General features: G+C 42.9%; 1 protein-coding gene across 1 annotated transcript in view; it reads right to left on the bottom strand.

The window, feature by feature from the left end:
• LOC311224379 (uncharacterized protein) overlaps positions 1 to 25221 on the bottom strand; it is a 240717-nt gene that overhangs the window by 33852 nt on the left and 181644 nt on the right. The window contains exon 4 of the mRNA XM_084309348.1: positions 4131 to 4333. Within this exon, the coding sequence (XP_084165474.1) occupies positions 4131 to 4333 (203 nt within the window). The remainder of the gene's footprint in view (positions 1 to 4130; positions 4334 to 25221) is intronic.

Genomic DNA, 25221 nt, shown 5'->3' with positions numbered 1-25221 from the left:
ATGTCATTGTGCTGTATCTTTAACTAGTTTTGGATAGCGTAATTATCATAATGTATAACCATTCATCCATGATTTCCAGATATTTCTGTCTATTCACAATCAGAATGCCTTTTTCCCTTTTTGTCTGCACCTAGTTCCCATCTATTTATCACTATGTGGCCAAAGAATTCACAAAAATCTTTTAAATTTTTCTAAACATCATATTTTTGCTTAGAGAAATCCCTTGTTTTATCTCCTCTAAAACGTACCTACTCCGTGAGTGATGTCTTTTTGCACGCGGCGACTGACGCCCTCTAAATAATGTTGAAATAAATGTAGAATTGCGCAGGTACTTGCGTGTCAATCAAACGCATAGAATCATATAACGTCAATCAAATCAGCCCCCCGCCCCGCCGCCACAAAACTGTTGCAATTGGAAACGCATCAAACGGCGGAAGCTTCCGTTTCTGTGGCTCTTTAACCAGGTATCTGAGCAGAACTAATCCCACAAGAGCAACAGCTTTTCTTTCCTTTGTAATCTGAATACTGTATTCACATTACATGCACCCTGTTACTCCCTGACCCTGGAATTGATAATGTTTGTCAGGAATCTAATGCATTATTTACAAGTTAGATGTTAATAAAAACAGACTGTTCATTTACTAATGGTTTACAGTACCGTAGGCATTATTCCAATTAGCAATATCAAAATGGGAAAACAGAGAGAGAGAGAGAGAGAGAGAGAGAGAGAGAGAGAGAGAGAGAGAGAGAGAGAGAGAGAGAGAGAGAGAGAGAGAGAGAGAGAGAGAGAGAGAGAGAGAGAGAGAGAGAGAGAGAGAGAGAGAGAGAGAGAGAGAGAGAGAGAGAGAGATGGTGAGGAGGGGGGGTGTATGCTTTCAGGGATAATTATTTGGATGTATTATTTGTTACTTCAGAATGTTATTTGTTTACATGTAGTGGGTACGGGTGACGTACAAAAGACAAACAGCACCAGAACAAAAGCTCTGTATCACAGCGACACCGGATGGAAGCGTCGTGGTTTGATTCTGTTTCTGTCACCGAATACAGCGCTGAGGGCTGTGTGTGTGTTTCATCATCGACACTCAGGACACACTGACCCGTTTCCACCAAAAAGGAAAGAGAGTGAGACCTGAGGTACTCCATGTCTTGCCATGTTCCGATTGACCTATATAAAGCCCCGCCCTCTTTTCTCGATCCTCCAATCACAACTGCTGCCCCACTCGGACAAACCTCGCTCATTGACCCTGGCTGCGGTTACAGGCTCCAGTGGTTATCTTCAACTGATCTCTATGCCTGGCTAGTTAGCCCGATCTTGCCTAAGATATGTAAATAAAGTACTTATCGACAAAGGCACATTATTGTACATTATGTTATATAGCCATAAGTCATGTATTGTACATTTACGATGTACAATGTGTACACATTACAAATAAGTACATATGTTACATATTCAAAGATTACCCTAACCCTAGCTTTTAACGTTTTCAGAAAACTTTTGAATTCCCCAAGACTGCCAAGACACACTTTTCTTATAGCCTCGCCAAACCCTAACCATAACCACACTGTTACCTTAAACTTTAAGGCTTAAAGGAAAGCGTCATTCACTGGAAGTAGGTGTGCCAGTGTAGCCTAGTTCCCAACAGTCACCCCCAATACACTCCAAATACAACTCCAAAACATTCCTGTAAACATGTTGTGACCTGTGTATTTACCAAGTGGAAATAAAATAAAAAAATTATTTGACATTTTCGTTTTCTAAGCAGATATATACTCTGAACTATTTTTTGCCAAACCACTGCTGCCTGCGCGCAGTGATTTCATCACCTCAAAAGCCCTGTTGTTTTTTGAAAAACTGGGCTTTTGAGGTGTTGAAATCGCTTATATCTGCTTAGAGAATGTAAATAAACAATTTTGTATTTGTATTTCTCCACGTGGTAAATACACAGGTCACAACATGTTTACAGGAACGTTTTGGAGTTGTATTTGGAGTGTATTTCGTGACTGTTGGGAACTAGGCTACACTGACACACCTACAGTACTTCCAGTGAATGACACTAAGCTAGGCTAACGGTACGGCTGTTCCCTAAGCCTAATGCATGCACAGAGAAGAAAAGAGTATGTATCTGTTTGTCTAACTCCAGGGTAGATGGCAAATAAGCAAATTTCTCCAAAAGTTGGCGTGTTCCTTTGAACTAACCCTAACCATAAACATAAGCATAAGCATAACCATAACTTTATATCCTAACCATAACTGTTCAAACAAATAATCATCATAGTATTGCTGTGTTTATATCTGGGTGGGTGGGTGGCTTTAGTATAGTGGTGAGAGCGGTCGCGGACTGGGACCGTAATTCCCCCCCGTGGAAAAAACTGCGTTTTGTATCTCTTTTTTTATTTAACCTTTTTTTAACCAGCAAGTCCCATTGAGATACAAGATCTCTTTTGCAAGGGAGACCCAAGATGACAGCAATAACATTTGCAATATATCAGTATAAATGAGACCTGGCTTCAGCACCATGGACAGCGACGCTGTCACAAAACGGAGAATACAAGTTGTATACACTACACCAAAGTGTAGAATAACTACTTTCCAAATAATGGATTGTCCAAATGTCGGGTTATAATACGAAAGTGTCCTTTATAGAAGTTTACCGGTGCACGTTTCATTACATTTCTCTACTTCACTGGCGCTATTGCATCACTCACCCTCCCACTGCTGCAGTCAGTTCAACATAATGACGTGCTTTTTACATCTCGCGGCTTCAATATCAGCATCCAAATCATCCATCAGACTTATAGCTGTTCTATTTCACGGTCAGGTTCCAACAAACTGTCTTCTTTAACTCCCAGCAGTAAATCCAATAAAGTGATCAAGTGATCAACATCCGGACGGAGTTTCCACGTCAATTTCAATGTCCATCTGATTCAAAACTTGCGTAATAACACCTCTGATTGCGCCCCGCTTTCGTCTCATTCTTTCAATTTTAGTCCGACGTTCGTCTTCACCCATTTTACCGATATCCAAAACGTTCATATCTCCTGGGTTTCGGCAGTTGATCTCATCATGATTTAAATTAATAGGCTTGTTTGAGATTGGCGACTGGCGAGGCCTGCACAGGCGCACTGCATCGCGCTGGGTTGTGAATAACAAGTTAACTCATTCCTGCCTGAACTTATATAATTATGCGCAAATAGAAACATATATACCGACCTGGCCTGCTTCGGAGTTCAGTGGTCTGACTGCGGGCACAAACAAACAAATTTAAAAATAAAAAAAGCATTTGCCAGTCTGCCAGGGCAGCCAGGCCATGCCAGTCTGCCAGGCCACCGGGAATACTCCCGCTGCTCCCGTTGGCCAGTCCGCTAGTGGGTGAGAGCACTCACCCGCGAGCACAATCATTGTTGGTTCCTGGTCGTGGTGATTTCTTTTGGACTTTTGCCGATACGAAATGTGAATATATTATACAAGACGTAAATATATTACTAATGGCTATAACATAACGTGCATCTACCTAGTTTTTAGTACTTTATTTATGTTCACGCGAATACTGGTACATCTTCCTCCCTTTACACCATGCAGCACCGCCATGGTACAACTTTTGCGTTTAAATAATACCATGGCATAATACAATTTAAACCATGATACCGGTGGTAATATCATGGCATTACCACTATTACTATTTTTCTATACTACTATATTATATATTACTATTACCACCAGGTTCCATGATACTATTTTGGATATATCATGATAGTCTTTCATGAGGGTCTGTAATGCGGATATCTAGCTAGTTCCTATAATGTGAGAAAGTGGTCTGGCGTGAGTTGTTAGTGTTTTGGGTACATGTACGAATGTGGGTATGTGAGAAATGTGGCAAGACGCCAGATGTTTGTTAAGGTCGCCTGTGGGTATGTTTTCGATTGGTAGCCATCCTCGTCGTTCTGGCGAATATTGTATCTCAAAAAGGGCGCCTTTTCCGGAGTAGTCAGAGCGCCCCCTGTTGACAACTCTTAATGATAATCACCTGTTATTTGATTACAATTGGCCATTGTATGCCTGACCAAGATGTCTCCAATGGGGAATACTATGAATAGACAGGGTTAATAGCAGTTAGTGGAGGAATACTCACTTGATCAGAAGGGACACTGTGAGAATACCAAAACAGACAGATGCCATTTTAAAGGTGGTTTGTGGTGGTGGGTTTTTGATGGTCATCAGGCAGTTCACCACATATGGCACCAGGCCCAGTAGGGCAGCGGCAATGATGAGCACCGCCCACGTCTGCCACTGGCAGCTCAGTGACCACCATGGAGAGTTCCACTGGAGCTGGTACTGGGAGAGACAAGCAAGGAAACATGGGTGAGCATGGCTTCTACATGAAACGTAAAGGTGCTATAGGTAACATTTAGCCACTAGATGGCGGACTAGAGCAGGGGTTCCCAAAGTTTTCAGGCCGCGATCCCCAAAATAACGGTGTCAGAGAGCCGCGACCCCCACTATTATAGGAGGTAAAAAACAAGTTTAAAAAAAAAGATTTTTTTTTTTATTTAATTTTTTTATAAAAGGAAATGTATGGTTGAAACATGCAAAAGTTCAAACGCACATACACTAATAAGCAACCATGGTATAGCCCCAGTCAGGCAACTTTTTATTTTTTAAACTTAATTTCTTTTTTTCATTTTTGATTTACAAACATACAGGTACAAAATACAAAATACACATACACAATTTACAATACTATTAAACAGACAAACAATAGAGAAAAAATTATAATATCAAAAAGAAAACTGAAATAAAAGACATGGTGTGACATGGGTTCATTGGTCATTTCTATCTTTACATTTTTTATTTACATTTCAATTTATTTTCTTGTTTCTTTTTCATCCTTCTGTGATGTCGTTCCTCTTCTTCCTATATTCCTCCCACTTTTCCCATTTTGACTCAAATTTCTCCTCTTGCAGCCTCAGCATATGCGTGATTCTCTCCATTTCCTGTATCCCCTCTATTATCTCTGTCCATTGTTCCTTCGTCGGTGCTTCTACCCTGTACCACAGCTTAGTCAGTGCTTTCTTGGCTGCTACTAATAGTATCTTAATCAAATATTTGTCTTCTCCCTGAATGTCTTTCTGTGACAAGTTCCCTAGGTATAGTACTAGACCTGTCTGGGGTATTTCATATCCTACTATTTCATTTATTATCTCTCCTATCTCTTCCCAATAGTTTCTTATTTTCTGATACCCCCAGAATACAGTATGTGTGTGTGGTTCACTACTTCTTGTCCACATTTTCTCCAACATGGTTTCTGTGCTGGTGTGTAATTGCCCTGTATTTCTGGTGTTATAAATAATCTAATTATGTTTTTCCACCCAAACTCCCTCCATATCCTTGATCCTGTGGTTGATTGTTGTATCTTACATGTCTTATACCATTCCTCCTCTGTTATCTCTATTTCTAACTCTTTCTCCCACTTTTCTTTTACATACAATGTTGTAATTCCCTTACTGTCCATTATTGCCTGATATAGTGCTGATATAACCCTCCCCTTCCTTCCTTCATATGATTTTACCATTATCCTAGTTACCCCATTCTGTTCTTTGTCTCTGTCTCGTTTTATTTCTTTGTTATAGTAATCTCTAATCTGTAAATATCTAAAGTGTCTTTCTTAAAATTTGTGTAGAGTCTGCATCTCCCCTCCTTCTATCATTGTACATATTGCTGTTATCCCCCCCCCCCCCCCCCCCCCCCGTTCCCATCTTTTGAACCCATGGTCGTCTATCCCTGGTTTGAATTTGTTGTTGTGTGTTATCCATCTCAGTATCTTGGATTCTTTTTCTAGCTTGTATTTCTTTACTATTGTGTTCCATATGCTTATAGTGAATTTGGTAATTGGGTCCAGTAGTTGTTCCTGTCTTCTGAACAGCTCCCTATCTTTTATTAGTGCCTGCACTTTGAATCCCTCTCTTTTGGTTTCTATATCTTTCCATTTGGCTTCATAATTCACATTGCACCAGCATGCTACTGTCCTAAGATAAGATAAGATAAGATAAGATATTCCTTTATTAATCCCCTTGGGGAAATTCCAGTGACACACACATACAGCTCATTGTCTCATTAATAACAACATATCACAATCATTACATTTTTACAGTAACAACGGCACAACATAAATTCACACAGACATGTACATTTGTTGACACATGTCATCTACAGAATGCCTGAGACGCCATATGCGATAGTCGGCTGCAACAACAACAAAGTGTCTGAAACAAAGTGTTGTCGCGCCAGGTGGCGGGAGGGAGGGCGGAAAAGATTGTCCAGAGGGAGGGGGCATGGACTGGGGGATAGGACTTTGGTGATGAAACAGTCTTAGGCCCCCCCCTCCAGCACGCATACTAGTTGGCTGCCGTCATAGGCGCCAGGCGTACACGCGGGAGGGGGGATTGGGTAGGGATTGGGAGTGGGGGGAAGCCGCTTGCCACTCTTATCTCCCAGAGGGCCTTCGACTCCAGCAGCTCTCTGGTTCGACCTTGGTCCAGGAATTTGTTTTGGCTGAGTGACTGGCACATTTATCCCAGCCACGTCACTTTAAATTTGATTTGAATAGAGTGAAATATAACTCTATTGATTTGAGTGGAGTGAGTTTTAACAACTCCGTCCAAATGACTGAATGCATTATTAGTGTCCAAGTGTCTTAATCAGTTCATTTTGGTAGGTCCTGTGCGCGGTAAACAGATCCAAAATCTTCTTATTGCAGTCTAAAAGCTTCGATAATCCAAAAATGACCTCGTCTTCAAGTTGGTAGCCCGATTATGATGTCCCAATAGGCAGAGAGGGTTAGCCTTATTCTGCTTCTTGAAGAAAATATGCAATCCACTGATTAGATCCATTTAGAGTTGATTTGAGTATAGTCCGGCAACCGGCACGAAGCAGAGCATGGCAGCGTCGGGCTCCATGAAGCAGTAGAGGCGGCGGTAGGAACGGCCTTGGGGAGCCTGGGGAGAGGAGAGAAATGCGACTGTCTCTGGGAAGGGCTGGGAAGGAAGCTGTGCTGCATAGTAATAGCCTTCTAAACTGGGTACTGCCATTCCACCTTTCTCCTTTGGTAGTTGTAGAGTCACATATCTGATCCTTGGTCTTTCCCCACACCCCAAATTAATCTTGATATCTGTCTATCCCATTCCCTGAATTGCTTTTGTAATATAGGTAAAGACTGAATTAGGTATAATAACCTTGGTAATATGTTAATCTTAATGATTTCCATCCTTGAGCTGAAATCTAGGGGCATTACTGTCCATCTTTCTAGGTCTCTCTTGATTTTCTGATTAATCTGTGTATAGTTTGCCTCGTATAGCCCCTCCACCCCTCTTGTAATGTTCACCCCTAAGTACTTGATCCTGTTCATGTCCCATTTAATTTTGTATTTTTCGTTGATCTCTATCATTGGCGTGTAGTTCAGTGCTAAAGTCTGTGTCTTCGTCACATTGAGTCTATACCCTGAGTAATATCCATATTCTGTCAGTAAATCCATCAGTGTCGGAAAGCTTATGTCTGGTTGCCTCATATATACTATCACGTCATCTGCGAACAGTCCCAATTTATGTTCTGTTCCCCTTTTATGTCTTTGGTCTGTCTAATTAGTTGAGCCAGTGGTTCGATGAATAAATCGAAGAGCGCCTGCGAAAGACAACAACCCTGTCTGGTAGCTCTCTCTAGTTTAATCGGGTCCGTCTGTGAGGTTCGCCTCTTCCCTGGACCTTTAATTCCTGTTCCCTGGACCTTTTATTCCCTGTCTCCTCACCTCACCAGCCCCCACCCTCGCGTTGTCGTTACTGTGAGGTTCGCCTCTTCCCTGGACCTTTAATTCCTGTTCCCTGGACCTTTAATTCCCTGTCTCCTCACCTCTCCAGCCCCCACCCTCGCGTTCGTTTACTCTCGTCTGCTCTTCAGCAGCCCACACCCTTGGACTACCTTATTTATGTGTTTGATTGGTCCGTGCCGAACACACACTTCTAGTCAAGTATCAATTACCATCACGCACCTGATGTGTGTTCTAATTAGCGCCCCAGTGGGCTTTAAATACCTCGATATCCCCCCCAGTCCTTGTCGGGTCGTTCTCTATCTGCAAACTCCTACGGGAGATTCTCTATCTGTAAGCTCCTACGGGAGATTCCCTATCTGTCTGTATGCTGTTTCATCTCCGGCGTGAGACGAGGTGCAAGCCTTCGCCACCTGTCGCCGTTTGCCTGGAGTGGGACACAGTACTGCGCTCTCTAATTCTCTACGGGAGGTATTCCAGTGTTCCACTCCAGACCCCGCGCCAGATGCGCTCCTACAGCAGACGCGCACCACTCCAGACTCCGCGCTGATGCGCTCCTACAGCAGACGCGCTCCTTCAGCAGACGCGCTCCACTCCAGACGCGCATTGCTCTCTAATTCTCTACGGGAGGATGTGTCTCTCCGAGCCGGCGCGCTCTCCGAACCGGCACGTTCTCCAAGCAGACGCGCACCACTCCAGACCCCGCGCCAGACGCGCACCACTCCAGACTCCGCGCTGATGCGCTCCTACAGCAGACGCGCACCACTCCAGACTCCGCGCTGATGCGCTCCTACAGCAGACGCGCACCACTCCAGACTCCGCGCTGATGCGCTCCTACAGCAGACGCGCTCCTTTAGCAGACGCGCTCCACTCCAGACGCGCATCGCTCTCTAATTCTCTACGGGAGGATGTGTCTCTCCGAGCCGGCGCGCTCTCCGAACCGGCGCGTTCTCCAAGCAGACGCGCACCACTCCAGACCCCGCGCCAGACGCGCACCACTCCAGACTCTGCGCTGATGCGCTCCTACAGCAGACGCGCACCACTCCAGACTCCGCGCTGATGCGCTCCTACAGCAGACGCGCACCACTCCAGACTCCGCGCTGATGCGCTCCTACAGCAGACGCGCTCCTTCAGCAGACGCGCTCCACTCCAGACGCGCATCGCTCTCTAATTCTCTACGGGAGGATGTGTCTCTCCGAGCCGGCGCGCTCTCCGAACCGGCGCGTTCTCCAAGCAGACGCGCACCACTCCAGACTCCGCGCTGATGCGCTCCTACAGCAGACGCGCTCCACTCCAGACGCGCATCGCTCTCTAATTCTCTACGGGAGGATGTGTCTCTCCGAGCCGGCGCGCTCTCCGAACCGGCGCGTTCTCCAAGCAGACGCGCTCCACTCCAGACGCGCATCGCTCTCTAATTCTCTACGGGAGGATGCGTCTCTCCGAGCCGGCGCGCTCTCCTCCAGACGTCTAGCCTGCGCGCTCCTACTCCATCCCTGTAAGCAGCTCTAGCCCTCGCCCTGTCCAAGGCCTTAACCCTGTTCTCTCTGTCCCTGTCTCCAGCCCGCCTCCGCGGGCCTCTGTCCCTGTTCCCCTCTCCAGTGCCCCTGTTCCTGCCCTGTCCTTTGCCCTGGCCCTGTTCGCCTTAGCCCCTTAGCCTGCTCGCCTCTTAAAGGCACAGTGCCAATTTTCCCTAACTCTTGTTTCCAGTATTTTGTGTTCTCCCTTAGCCTTCCCCTTAGCCTGCTCGCCTCTTAAAGGCACATTGCCCCTTTTCCCTTGTTCCAGTATTTTTGTGTTCTCCCTTAAAGGGACAGTGCCGCTTTTCTGTTGTATTCAATAAATGCCCAGTTCTTGGCTTACTCTCATACCTGTCTTGTGTTGTGCGATTGGGGTAGGTTACAAACCATAACACCGTCAGACTACCATTTACCTTAATCCTTGCCGTCGGTTCTTGATATAATGCCCTAATTGTTTTCATACCGTTTTTGTCTAATCCAAATTTCTCCAATACTTTATATAGAAATATCCAGCTTACACTGTTGAATGCTTTTTCTGCATCTAGGCTAACTAATACTGCACTTCCTCCTTCCTTTTGTATCTCCTCTACCACCTGCACTGTCTTCCTTATGTTATCCTGTGTCTGTCTTCCTTTAATGAATCCGGTCTGGTCCTCGTCTATAATATGTCATACATGTCTCAAATCTTTTGGATATTATTGATGTATACATTTTGTAATCTACATTAAGTATGGACACAGGTCTGAAACTGCTACATAGTTCTCTATCTTTCCCTTTTTTTGGAATTGTAGTAATTATGGCTTCTTTCCATGAAGGTCGCATTGTGCCTTCTTTCATCATGTGTCTGAATGCTGCTTCTAATATGGGGCTCAGTTCCTGTCTAAATGTTTTGTAGAATTCAGAGGGGAATCCGTCGCTACCCGGTGACTTACTGCTCTTTGCTTTACTGATCGCATTCCCCACTTCTTGTTCTGTAATCTCTGCGTTTAATATTTCGTCCTGTTCCTTCCCTATCGATGGTAGATCTAATTTTCCTAAACATTTCTCTATCTCCTCTTCTCCTGCCGCTATCGGTTGTGTGTATAGTTTCTTATAGTATTCTTCAAATGTCTTCTCTATTTCAGCTGGTTCTCTTAGTATTTTGTTTGTGTTCGTGTCCCTTATTGTGTGTATTGTGTTCAGTTTTTGTTGTGTCCTGATTCGTCTAGCTAAAAGTCTGGTCGCTCTTGGTCCTCCTTCATAGTATGTCTGCTTCATGTATCTAGCTTTCTTCTCTATTTCTGTCAGCAGTTCTTTGTTTATCTTTCTTCTAACTTCCTTTACCTCTCTAAGTGGTTCTTTGAGCTTTGGTGTTCTTTCTCTAATTATTTCAGTTTCTTTATCAAGTTCTGGTATGTCTCTATTCTGGCCTTCTTGAGTAATGCCGTCTTTGCTATACATTTTCCACGTATTACTACCTTTAGTGCATCCCATACAATGTTTGGGTCTACCTCTCCATTATCATTTTCTTCTCTGTATTTAATTATGTCTCTTTTTACTTCATTAACCAAACCTTTGTTATTTAATAGTCCTACATTCAGTCTCCAAACTGTATTTCTCCGCCTACTTTTAAGATTCACTGTCAGATATATTGCGCTATGATCTGATATGTCCGTCACCGCTATCCTGCAGTCTTCTACCCTGTATCTGTCCCTTGTTGTCGTGAGAAAATAGTCTATCCTTGAATATGTTGTGTGTGGATGCGAATAATGTGTGTATTCTCTATCTAGTGTGTGCATTTCTCTCCATATATCCATGATTCCTAATTCTGCCATTTGTACATTCATATATTTGCTAATGTTTGTCCTCCATTTATTTGTGCTTGTCGTGTCTATGTCATAGTTCAGTACTACATTAAAATCACCTGTACAGATTAGGACCCCTTCCCCTTCCATCGCTATGATATCAAAGATTGTTTCAAATAAATATTTCTCACTTTCTGGTGGAGCATATACATTCACTAGTGTTACCATTTGACCTTCCATTTTCCCCTTGACCATTACATACCTCCCCTCTTTATCCCTTATTTCCCTGATCATTTCAAACTTCACTGTGTTCTTAATTAGTATAGCTACTCCTCTTCTAAGGTTCTGTTTAAAAGAACTATAAAACAGATTCTCATACCCGAATCTCTTCAGCTCTTCATGTTCTTGTGATATTAGATGTGTTTCTTGTAAGAAGATAACCTGCGCCTCTTCTTTCTTAAGTTTCGTCATCACCTTACTCATTTTAATCGGATTATTCATACCATTCACATTCAGCGACATCATTTTGATACCCTTAACTTGTGTCATATTTCTTTTCCAAATGTTCTCCCGTTCTACCCATGTCACATAAAATAATATTTGTGGTTGTCTGATTTACATACATATAACCATAATCAACATTAACTTCAACATTAACACTTGGAACTTCCATGGTAGTTGAGGGACTCAGTCGTCTCCTTCTTTCCCCCGCTGGCGGGTGGGGAGTAGTGGCTCTCCTAGTGATAGGGCTCCCCCTAGTGGCTAAGAAATGCGCACTATACATGTCCAGCTCGTTCTGTGTGCGATCTCCGAGCTCCCGGTAATAAGCTCTGCATTAGTCACTTTCATGTCCCCTTCTTTAATTCTCTCCCCGAATGCTCTGCGTGTTAGCTTGGTTAGCTATTGCGCTAGCTTGTTGGTTAGCTATTGTGCTAGCTTGTATGCTAGTCTGTATGCTAGCTTGCAGCTCCGCTACCCAGGTGCATCTCTGGCCTGTCGCCCTGCATCATGCTAGCTTGAATTACCTCCTGCGCCACCTCCTCATGTCGATAACTTTCCTCCGGTGTTTGACTATATGTTGAAATAATTTACCACTTTTTCTTTCATAAATCTTTTATTCAACTTCAGCCCTGATCATAACACCACATATCCAATTCATTTTTAATTGGAACCCTTTAAATGCCAGTGTGTGTGATGGCATATATTTGCAATATATCAATTTATTTTATTTTTCTGGGGGGGATTATTACAGGCTAGCATGTGTCAATGATTAGCAACAACACTGATTTTGATGGACTTTTAGTTTTTTGTAAGGGTCCCACCTCCACAAATCACATGCGGCTCCCTTTGTGTGTGTGTGTGTGTGTGTGTGTGTGTGTGTGTGTGTGTGTGTGTGTGTGTGTGTGTGTGTGTGTGTGTGTGTGTGTGTGTGTGTGTGTGTGTGTGTGTGTGTGTGTGTGTGTGTGTGTGTGTGTGTGTGTGTGTGTGTGTGTGTGTGTGTGTGTGTGTGTGTGTGTGTGTGTGTGTGTGTGTGTGTGTGTGTGTGTGTGAGCGAGAGAGATAGAGATACAGTAGTTCTCCAACTTGTGTGAGTTGCAGTGATCTCTGAAACTAGAAACACTGGCCTGGCCTGCTTCTAAGTTCAGTGGCCTGACTGCATAGAAAAAATAAAAAATTTGGTTGGGCACTGTGTCGTTCACATTTTACTATTTAACGTTGCATTGTCGTTCACATTTTACAAAAAAAAATTACGACAATTTCTGGATAATTTAAATAAAAATTGTGTTAATGTTTTTGATGTCATTGCACCTCCTATAGATAAACCTCTGATTAATAAAACAATGTGGAGAAACGCTGCATCTGTAAAAACTAGGGATGCTCGATATTGGCTTTTTTACCGATACCGATATAACGATATTGTCCAACTCTTAATTTCCGATACCGATATCAACCGATATCAACCGATACCGATATATGCAGGGTTCCCCCCCCAAAAAACTGAATAATTTCAGGTAATTACATATCTCTTGTTGTGGAATTAACACATTATGCATACTTTTGACAATAAATAAAATCAGAATTTGTTCTTACTTGCTTGCCTGGGTAAACCCTTTCACTACCACACTACAGACGGTTAACCTTTTTTTTTTTTGTATTTAATTTTTTTATAATTTTTTTATACATAACATCAAATTAGACACACAAGCATTAACAGTAAACATCCAATGAAATCACCCTTTGAATCATTATAAATGTAGTATACGAGATATATACCTAATACTTGCTATCTAATACCCTACATACATATGCTCGTTTCTAACCAGGCACTACAATTCATCTGCTAGCTTTTATTCTCTCCACCACTTCTAACCAGATTGCAATGTTGGTTTCACTGACACCTAAAATTCTTGCTGTAGAAATGTCTAGATAAATCACATCGAGATAGGTAAGAACCCATACCTTCCGGCACATTTTTTCCGGTTGAAACCATCGTGATGCTATCAGCTTTTTAGCCGCTGTGAGACCAGATAAAAAAAAGTCTCTTTAGCTGTATAGGGGCTGCAAACTGAAAAACATCATTCAACAACAATACAGAGGGGTGTACAGGTATGTTCAGAAATAAGAGTTCTGATAATTGCTGGGACACTTCTTTCCAGAATATCTTAACCGGTGGGCAATCCCAATACATGTGCATAAATGTACCCTCATCCCCATTTGTACATAAGGAACATCTGGAGTCTTGTTTAAGTCCCATTCTGTTCAATCTTATAGGGGTCAGGTATGTCCTATGAATATAATTAAGATACATTTGTTGATGGTCCGGGTTACGTGACGCAATTCGAACGTTTGCCCAGACTTCTTGCCAATCAAAATCTATTTCCAGGTCTGGTATATCCCTCCTCCAGACTAAGTCTAGGGGGAGGGTTCCATACGAGGACGTTAGTAAGTGATGATAAAAATCAGATACGAAGCCTCTCGATGTCTCTCTTTCATAGAATAATTTGTGATATCTGTGGTGCTCAATTGGTATCCTTAATGGGACTCTGTGAGCCTTCAAACAATCCAATAACTGTGCGTAAATATAATATGTGGAACTGGTGAGGTTACATTTTTTATGTATGTCCTGATAGTTACAAAAACCCCGTTTGTTGAAAACATCTCCCAATGTGTGTATGCCCTGCTTTTCCCATTTGGGGTATCTTATAGGTCGTTTTCCAATAAGGAGTGCATTGTTATTGAATAGGGGAGTATGACTATGCCATTTATGTTGGTTAGAATATTTTGTGTGTGTTTCACGCCATATCCGGATCACATGAGTAATACGGGGGCCAAATTTCAATTCGCATTGCTTAATTGATAATATGGTGTATACTATGTCCTGCAGTCTATGTGGTGCTACTATATTTTCTTCTAAGTTTCTCCAGGATACAGATGCTTGGGAATCAAACCAGGTTGTCAGTGGTCTTAAAGAGTACGCTTTAAAATAGTGGTAAAAATCTGGAAATGCCATACCTCCGTCGGCTTTGTTTCTCTGTGCGGTGGATCTTTTTATTCGTGGAGGTTTGTTATTCCAAATAAATTTGTATGCGGTGGAGTGTAATTTTTTCCAGTAACCATCCTGAGGGGGTAACGGTAACATTGAGCTAATGAAGTTGATTCTAGGTAAAACATCCATCTTAACTATTGATACTCGTGCCTGTACTGCATTTTTAAGTTTGGACCACCTGTCAAAGTCGTATTTGATCTTATCTTGGAATTTTATGTAATTGTACTTCACCGTTTGGCTTATAGTGGGGAATACCTCAACTCCTAAACATCTGAAGTGTTTAACCATTGGTATTTTTTCTGGAAGGAGTATATTCTTTGCAGGGGCATTAAGTGGAAGGAAGGCCGACTTTGGCCAATTTATCCTAAATCCCGATAAATTACCAAAGTCATCAATCAACTTGAGAAGATGAGGCATTGAAGTGTTAGGGTTTTGCATGAACAGTATTACGTCGTCCGCATATAAACTAATATGATGTTGTGTGCCCTTAATTTCCATTGGTTCTATGGATTGGGATTGTCTTATATATTGTGCTAAAGGCTCTAATGATAAAGCGAATAGTCCGGGACTAAGAGGGCAACCCTGTCTGGAAGAGCGCGATACCGGAAAGATTTCGGAGGTGATTATACCTGTTGTAATCATGGCCGATGGGTCTTTGTATAATACTTTAATCATATCAATGAATCCTTTTCCTAATCCCATCCTTTCTAGTACTGCCCATAAATAAGACCATTCCAACCTATCAAAGGCTTTCATCGCATCCAGGGACAACATCGCTATAGGTGGGGTGTCATCCTTGCTGGCATCTAACACGTGTAATAACCGTCTTATATTATCCGTGATCAAGCGGCCTCTTATGAAGCCAGTCTGATCAGGATGAACTAAAGATGTAGCGGCACGGTGGTGTAGTGGTTAACACTGTCGCCTCACAGCAAGAAGGTCCAGGGTTCGAATCCCGCTTGGGGACCAGGTTTCCATGATGCCAGTTACCCAGGTGGGGTATCTCCCAGGCCTTTCTGTGTGGAGTTTGCATGTTCTCCCCGTGCTCGCAAGGGTTTCCCCCCCCGATAAGATAAACCCAATGGAAAAACATGCACAACAAACAAGATCGCTAACGCTGTGGCGTCCTTGACGAAGACGGACAGGAGCACTTGGATTGGTCCCCTGGCGCGGCTCACGTGGCGCCTGTCTGCTCCCGGCTGCCCTTGGGGGGGAAGGACGACGGGATGGGTTAATCGCAGATACGCATTGTATGCATGGTTCGCATGTGTGCCAAATGGTGACCTCGGAGCAGGTCCTAAATTATAATAATTATTATTATTATTATATGTCATATGCTTTTGAAGTCTGATGGCTAATACCTTGGAATACAGCTTGATATCGGTTCCGAGGAGGCTCAAGGGTCTATAACTATCGCAATCGGTGGGGTCTTTGTCTTTTTTAAGGAGGACTGTTATGAGTGCAATATTGTCGATCTTAACCTTCTGTAGTGTGGTAGTGAAAGGGTTAACCGTCTGTAGTGTGGTAGTGAAAGGGTTAACCTTCTGTACTGTGGTTGTGAACGGGTTAACCCTTTGTCGTGTGGCAGTGAAAGGGTTAAGGGCTCAGGCGAGAGTGTCTCATGTAGCTATTATACACCTGACAGCAGCACTTTCAATATGTTGGCCATATTCAAACTCATTTACTCTCAATATCTGTCAAACTAAATTAATGTGTGAAAAACTGTTTGGATAGGTTTTTGGATGTGAGATTATGTGCAAAATAAATCACCATTGTCTTTTGATTAAGTGCCCTTTTAAGGTTTTTGTTAAAGTCTATGTAAAACAATAATAAATAAGAGTTCTGAGTCGGTCACTACTCCTGTTTTATTAACCACCCAGCAAAATGAGAAACAATCATAAAGTATTAGATATAATTTGTGAAAAAGATTGTAAATAAATAGGCAGTATTCTCTGCTCTGAAATGCTGGGGGCGTGTCTGCTGATGGCACTGAAACCACTCCTCTCTCTCTCTCCTTCTCCCTCCACCCCCTCTCTCTCTCTCCCTGCCTCTCTCCATGTCTTTCTCTCTCTGTCTCAATTTACATAAGCAATTTACCCCAGTGAAACAACGCTAAGTTGTTTTTTGGCCCGCCCCAAAACACCCTGAAAAATGGTAAAAAAAATAAATGAATAATTAAAAAAACATGCTTCACCCCCCCCCCCCCCCCCCCCAACATGAATAATGTGTTTAAAAACAAATATCCTGAATTTCCTTTACACTGACTTTAACAGAAAGTAAACAGACCCTGTTGTCATAGTACCCAGTTGCAGAGTAATGCAGCCTTGCACCTGTCCCCTACCCCCCCTCCCCCTTTCACCTCATGCATGGCACTCTATATCTGAACACAGCACTCCACACCCCACTAGGGCAGACTGAACTAAAACTAACATGAAAACTAAAACTAAGTGTGGAAAAAAACAAAACCTTGAGTTAAACACACTTAAATAATTCCCCAAAAAATACAAAAACTAAACTCAAAATATATTGTGTATAAAACTAAACTAAACTAAAAATATCTTTAGTTTAAGTCTGTCTCAATTTAGTAAAATCTGTCAACACCAATCAACCATTGTGTCCTTGGTGCATTATGTTCATTGAGACTGGGGATGTCGAGAAACAGTTGTTTTCCTTCCTTGTGCCCCATGCCCTACATCTCGTCCCCATAATGGTAGGAAAACAACCACACACACACACACACGCACGCACACACACACACACACACACACACACACACACACACACACACACACACACACACACACACACACACACACACACACACACACACACACACACACACACACACACACACACACACACACACACACACACACACACACACACACACACACACACACACACACACACACACACACACACACACACACACACACACACACACAAACACACACACACACACACACACACACACACACACACACACACACACACACACACACACACACACACACACACACACACACACACACACACACACACACACACACACACACAACCAGCATACCTGCCGCATTCACTCAACCATGTTTAAAGCAAGCCTGCATACAAGGCATGATCTAAAAAACCCCACCAAATATCGTCTCGCTCTGGAGAAAGGCTTAACCACTAATAGCATTTAATTAGTGCACGGAATTCATCTGTAAGTGCATGCGCACACCGCCATGTCCCCCCTTCCATGGCTGCTATTTGTGCAACTGAGCTATCCACAATGTTTAAGGTTACATCAGGCCCCCAGTAAGTGGTTGCCTGATAACAGCGTGCATCCATCTTCATTACTCAGCCCTTTCTGTCTGGGCCCGCGCCTCTACAAGCAAAGCCATGTCAGAGGGGTTCTGAGGAACCGATACAATTCCCCGCATTCACAACTTGAACTTTTGCCTGTGTTTCTTTATTTTTTATTCCTCCCACTCTGATTAATTCACTGGCAAAGTGGTGTCGTCCACTCGCGCAGGGTTATCTCTTCTAGCGATCACTTTACCGGCGGCAGCTGTGAAGCCGAAGGGAAACCAAAACAAATTAATGCAGGGTTTCAGATTTCTTTAACCCTCATCAAACGACATTTAAGTTCACTTAAACTTGTGACTTAAAAAAAAAAGGACAGGCGTCTCCCTGTTTGAGGAGGTCGCTTTCCTTCTCGTAAGGCCTGATCCGTGATCCAAATGTAAAACGGGTAGCCCCACCGCAAAAAGATTTAAATAAAAAGCAGGAACAGGGGCGGGCACAGGCGATTTGGGTGGCAGGGGCTCAAGCTACAAAAATGGCACTTAAACTCTTAACGTTCGGGGGACCGTATACCCGCTTGCGGGATGTGCACACATCGCGGCACTTTGCCCTTGTCTGCCAGCTCCGGGCTGCATTTTTGCCATGCAACTAGTACATTGTTGGAAAGTTGAATTTCCTGCCTTTTGATCGCCACCACACTCAACCTATTGTGTGCTTCGGGTCTCGAGTTACAAGACGAAACATCCGACGAGCGTCATTTGACAAGCCGGTTTACGACGAGTGACCACGTCCGGTTGTGACTGACCAGTCACAGCTGATTGCGGAAATTATTGATCACCGTTGTAGGCTTGTAGCCAAGGAGCGTCTGCTCCGAAAGCGATTCCAGACGAGCGCTGAACGTGGGGGAAGGTGACACATGCAATCATCAGGCGTTTTATGCTACATGTGGGGTATGCCTCTTAAACCCGGAGCCCTATTTTCTGAAAATCTGCTTAAAATACATACCTAAGTAAATGGAATATTGCTCCACTTCTACAAGGCCATTTTCATGTTCTTGGTATCTAGGGACATCTATGGACCTCAGTGAATGTATTCCCAGTGTCAGAAATATTGTGTCTATTACTAGGCTTTCTTAAATTAAATGAATAAAGGGAAGATGATTAAACAGAAGGTTTTGTAGATACAGTACTGAATTCTCCCATCCGGACCAATGCAATTTGAAATATTATTATAGAATGTAGAATAGCAATAGGGCGGCTGGGTGCAGTGGCGGCTGGTACTATCTTCCATTGGTGGGTCGCAACTCGACGTCAGGTCGAGTTGAAAATGTAACGTAACGTTAATAAATGCTCTGGAGCAATCTCTCTCTCTGTCTCTCGGATCAATCCAATAAATAATTAACACATGTATATGTTGTCATTTTAAACAACTCACCATTCATTCATTCAAAAATTATGTTATAGTCACAACACAGCAGCGCGTTTTGAAATGCTATTATCATCTCAGCATTTCATAGCCGCATTTCTCTGAGACACAGATGTGAGAGAGAGAGCGAGAGAGAGAGAGAGAGAGAGAGAGAGGAGGAGGGAGAGAGAGAGAGAGAGGAGAGAGAGGGAGAGAGAGAGAGAGAGAGAGAGAGAGAGAGAGAGAGAGAGAGAGAGAGAGAGAGAGAGAGGAGAGAGAGAGAGGAGAGAGAGAGAGAGAGAGAGGGAGAGAGAGAGAGAGGAGAGAGGAGAGAGAGAGAGAGAGAGAGAGAGAGAGAGAGAGAGAGAGCGAGAGAGAGAGAGAGAGAGAGAGAGAGAGAGAGAGAGAGAGAGAGAGAGAGAGAGAGAGAGAGAGAGAGAGAGAGCGATATCGCAAATCTTGTTGTTGTTAAGTTGACAGCAGGCAGAAGGGCTTGATAAAGTATATCCACTCCATTGTCCAGACTGTGTTGATGTCCATTGTCCATGCATGTCCCTCCACACTGCATCCATATATAGCTTATAGCCAACAAGTACTGTGTGAGCTAACAACAAATAGCTGCATCACAACACAACAGCATAAACTCACTTTGTTTAATTGAAACGTGGTGGGCTTGATAAAGTGTATAATCCGCTGTTGATGATGTATATCCAGACCACTGTCCACTGTCCAGACTGCATCCGCCATATAGCTTGTTAGCCAAGTGTTAGCTGTTAGCACCACACAACAAGTACTTGATTTCTTTGTCCATTTCCGCGTTGAACAGACTGCAAACTACCTGGCGTTCTATCGCCATGCTCTAAGACAAACTCTAACCTTAACCAACTTTGAAAGAGTGCCTAAGCTTAACCGTCGAAAGAACTTGCAGTCACGCTCTAAGACAAATAGCTGCATCTCACAACAACACAACTATCTCTACCAAGCTAGAAAACCTAAAATTGGAACATAGAAAAGTGGCGTCGGCCAATCAGAGAGCGTCTCCGCGAAATGCTGCTACGGAAAAAAACCTGACGTCGGCCAATCAGAGAGCGTCTCCGCGAAATGCGGCTACGGAAATTCTTGACGCTGCTGCTTAGACCGCTTCAAATCGCGCCCGGTTTCCAACATAATACATCATATTTCAACGCACAGCGCGTTACGCACTGATTGGCTGCGACGGATACAGCGATCAAACAGTGCGCTATTGCGCTATTGCGTCTAGCCCGGGCCGAGAAATAGGGCTAGGAGAAATGCGGCAGGAGAAATGCGGCAGGAGTGAGTCACTTCCTGTTCAGGAAAACGAGTATTTTTTATTTTATATATTAACGTTATATTGTGCATTGGAAACACAAACATACTTAAAATTAGTAAATATTATTCATTTTAAACATGTTTATATTATTTATAGGGCTATAAAACAAAAAACATTTTTTTTTCTTCTTCTCTCATTTAACAGGTGGGTCGGCGCCCAGTGGCTGGGTGGCGCAGCGAACTAAGCGCTCGTCACCACCACAAGAGACACTGGTATCGAATCTGGCTGTCAGCGGTGCCTCCGGCTTGGCTGGCCGTCATACGGACACAATTGGCGGTGTCAGCAGGAGGGAAGCCGGTGGGTGGTAATCTGGTCGTTGTAAACAGCGACTACTACAGGTCGGTCAGGGCGCCTGCACAGCGAGGGAGGGAAATGGTGAAGGTAGTGTGACCTCCCACGTGTTACACTTCACAAATGAGATTCCGCGCTGTCAGGTGAAAAGAGGCTGCTGGCTGTCTCCTATGTATCGGAGGAAGCATGTGATAGACTTTAGGGCTCCCTAGACTGACCAGTGGGGGGCACATGCACGCAACAACCATGAAGGGGAGGCGGAAATTGGCATAACGACTAAATTGGGATGGGAGGAAAATACATAAAAACAGGAGGAGGAAAAGTGGATAAAAAAAGAATATAGAATAGCAGGGTATATAAATGACCTAATTATAGCCAATTCGCACATTTATGGATTGTGCCAAATTTTATATTTCAAATGCCCAAGTTCAATTTGGATTTAGTATCACCAGACGTGCATAAGAACAGATAATGAAATCTACTGTATGTACAGTAGCTTTTTTATTTTTGCCAGGGTGGCACCATTTTGAAACAAATTTCAAATCGAATTGTTGCTACATGCTAAAAATAGGGAAGACAAACTAACTGTGCTTCAATATATACCAATAATGTTAAGTTTTGTGGTTTATTATCCCGAGTAATAAGAGATATTAAAAAAATTCATACAGAAGTAATTAGCTTGAAACCCCATAGAGGCCTTTGGGAAGTGTTGTTCGGAAAAATTCCAATTCTCATCGAAAGCTGTTGGTGTCCTCTTCAAAATGGCCACAAAAAACTACAATTCCCGGCGTTCAAACTTTCCAAAATGGTTGACTTTCGCGAACTAAACACTAACAAAACAAAAACAAAAATCTATCTAATAACACTTTAACCTATTGGTAAACTAACGTATTGATGATAATATACATTATAACTGCTGTTGTGACATGGTTAGGATGTTTACACTTGAATACGTTTGAAAAATAAAACAATACTTTTGTCAAACAGTCTGGAGAGATTGATTTATGACGTGATGTCATTTTGGGACCGGTACCGGTCTCGTCGGGCTTAAAGCCCAACTTGCAGGTTAAACCCTACTCTTGAATTATGGGTAGTTTACATCATTGGTATCTAATTTAATAATTTTTTTTCCATTTGACGCCGGAAATGCCACTCCGAAACGGGTAAAAAGGTCCACGCACGAATAACATGCACGCGCGAATCAAAAAAGCTTATCAGAGCTATCAGGGCCATGACCAGTGGCGGCCGGCCGATAGTGGGCGCTAGAGCGCCGCCCTCCCTGGTTAAAAGAGAGAAGAAGAAGAAAATATTATTATTATTATTTTTTTTTAGAGCCCTAGAAATAAAATAAACATGTTTAAAATGAATAATATTTACTCATTTTAAGTATGTTTGTGTTTCCAATGCACAATATAACATTAATATATCAAATATAAATAATTGTTTTTCATTCACAGGAAGTCACTAGTAACTACCTCTCAGGCCGGGGCGAGACATATCGCGCACAGCAGGGCGTGCACTGGTTTCATCGCTGTATCCTCGCAGCCAATCAAATAGGTCAACGCACGTAACGCACTGTGCGTTGAAATATGATGTAATATGATGGAAGCCGGGCGCGTTTTCAAGCGATCTATATCATCTAAACAAGCAGCGTCTATACTTTCCGTAGCCGCATTTCTCGGAGACGCTCTCTGATTGGCCGACGTCAATCAGTGCCGTGCGTGGTGATTGTGTTGGGCAGACAAAATGTTTGATAAAAACGCTAAAACTGGGTCAATTTCAATATTCTTTTTTCTTCTTCATGAAAGTCACCATTGGCCTAGTCCACATTGTTTATTGAACAAAAATACAACCTGCAAGTTGGCCTTTAAGAGGTTAAAGGTGAACTATCTTATAAATGGCCTTTTCCAGTGGTTTGCATTGTTTTCTAGCAATGTGGGGTTGTACCAACACTGACTAGATGTGAAATCTATCATTCAGAACCATTCCTCCAGTTCAGCTGAGACAAGATCCTCCCCCACTAAACCAAGCCATTCGAATTTACGCAGATCTGTGATGTGTAAGAATTCTCATCTGCCACTGCACGCCCACAATCAACTGTGATACGTTTATATGAGCACCGAGTGGAAATAATGCGGAAGCGGTTATTTAGCAGAGACCTTCAGCTGTTTACACACACACACTGTGAATCACACACAGAGAGCTAGATAAAATGGGTGGGAGGGAATGGGACTGGGGGAGAGCTCTCTCTCTCTCTCGCTTGCTCTCTCTCGTATCAGCACTCGCTGTATCACTGTCAACCTGTTGCAAAATATCATAGTGCACGCTCCCATGCGCGTGCCTGTATTCTGATCCGTGCAATAATATTCACAGAGGTATATATTGTCATTTGAAACAAGTTACCAATGCATTGTCCCGTGGGATTATGCCCCCTGTGGCGAAATTAATTAGTCCCTATCTCTCTCTCTCTCTCTCTCTCTCTCTCTCTCTCTCTCTCTCTCTCTCTCTCTCTCTCTCTCTCTCTCTCTCTCTCTCCCCCAAAGGTACTGTATCTGCCATGTCTCTGGATGTCCTCTTCTCAAAATGACTACAATATCCATCATTCAGCGACGGTTGCTAATTCAAAATGGCGGATCTCCGCGATCACAACAACACATTTCCAAAACTAAAATCTCACTAATAACACTTTAACCTATTGGTAAACAAACGTATTGCTGAAAATATACACTATGCCGGTGCCGGACTGCATGGGCAGAAGAGGTTAACTCATTGGGCGCCATAACCGAGTAAAGTCGGGTTATCTCGCCAACCATTGAACGCCAAAACCCAAGTATACTCGGATTTTGATCCTTTGATATTTTCCTTTGATCCCCGTTCTATACGGTCAGCCGGAGCCCTCTAGGTGTCCCTGGCTCATCTGCCTACGTTGGAATTGCAATGACGATCGAATCTCACCAGGTGGCAGTATCGCCTACTTTTTTCTTTTTTTTTGCAAGGGCTCCTCCTCCTCGGAGACAGAGAGACACAGCGATCGCCTCGAGATTTTGTTGTCTGAAGCCTATTTCCCATATACATGAGTATAGACATATACACGGGTAATCGCGATGGCGATGCTGGGAATTATTCTTTTTGGAATACCTTCTGGCTAAGGTAAGGTATATTCTAGGGTTGTAAAGGTACACGTATCCGTACCGAACCGTTTCAGTGTGTACCTATACCGTACCGAATGGCTATGTACCGAACGAATACAACGGTATGTTAACCACTAACAACCGCCCACCGGGGGCTGTTTTTTTCACAATCTAATATAATTTGTTTTTACAGCCCTACAAGTACAATTAGTTAGTGCACACTACATCACCCCTGGGTGGAACCCCACTGTACCAAAAACTCATACCGAACCTTGACTTCAAAACCGAGGTACGTACCGTACCGTGGTTTTGGTGTACCGTTACACGCCTAGTATATTATATTCTATGTCTATTTTACCGAACCTGAAACATGTTTTTGTGACGATCACAGTGTCGTGTTTTACCGGACGTAAAACATGCTCGACAAACACGATTGCAGTTTCTAGTTGAAACGACTCCCCTTGATGATTTTGCGAAGGCACATAATGTACATGGTATATACCTTTGATTTGGGAGTATTTGGGGTTTCAGGCGATTTGGGCTTATTGCATATAACGCGCCATATCTTGCGATCTTTGGAAAGGGGCGATGTCTAGTGTGTAGCGTGTAACAAACTACAGTGTGTAGAAATGAACTAATTAGTCAGTAATGGACAGTGTTGGGCAAGTTACTTTAAAAAAGTAACTAGTTACAGTTACTAGTTACTTCTTCCAAAAATTACTTACTCAGTTACAAATTATAAAAGTAACTAGTTACTTCAGAAAGTAACTATTGCGTTACTTTCAAGTACATTTTTTACATAAACAACATACACAAATCTAAACTATTTTAATGTTGCTGTGGGACAAAGTGAGACTAGCCTCAAATCAAATGCCATGTATGTAGATATTATAATTACTATGTTTATATAGAAGAGGATCATACAAATACAAACACAATAGATGTTTTGGAACTTTTGATATGTATTGCCCCTCAACAGGCCACAACTGGGCAACGTATATGCTTGTTAAGCACTATACCAAAAATAAATAACAAATATACTGATATCTCTGAGCAGTGAGCACCTGAAGACTGTGCTATTAAACCAGGAAGTG

This window comes from Notolepis coatsorum, assembly GCF_963971535.1.
Source record: "Notolepis coatsorum genome assembly, chromosome: 2".
Taxonomy (NCBI): domain Eukaryota; kingdom Metazoa; phylum Chordata; class Actinopteri; order Aulopiformes; family Paralepididae; genus Notolepis; species Notolepis coatsorum.
This window is presented reverse-complemented; position numbering and strand designations above follow the sequence as displayed.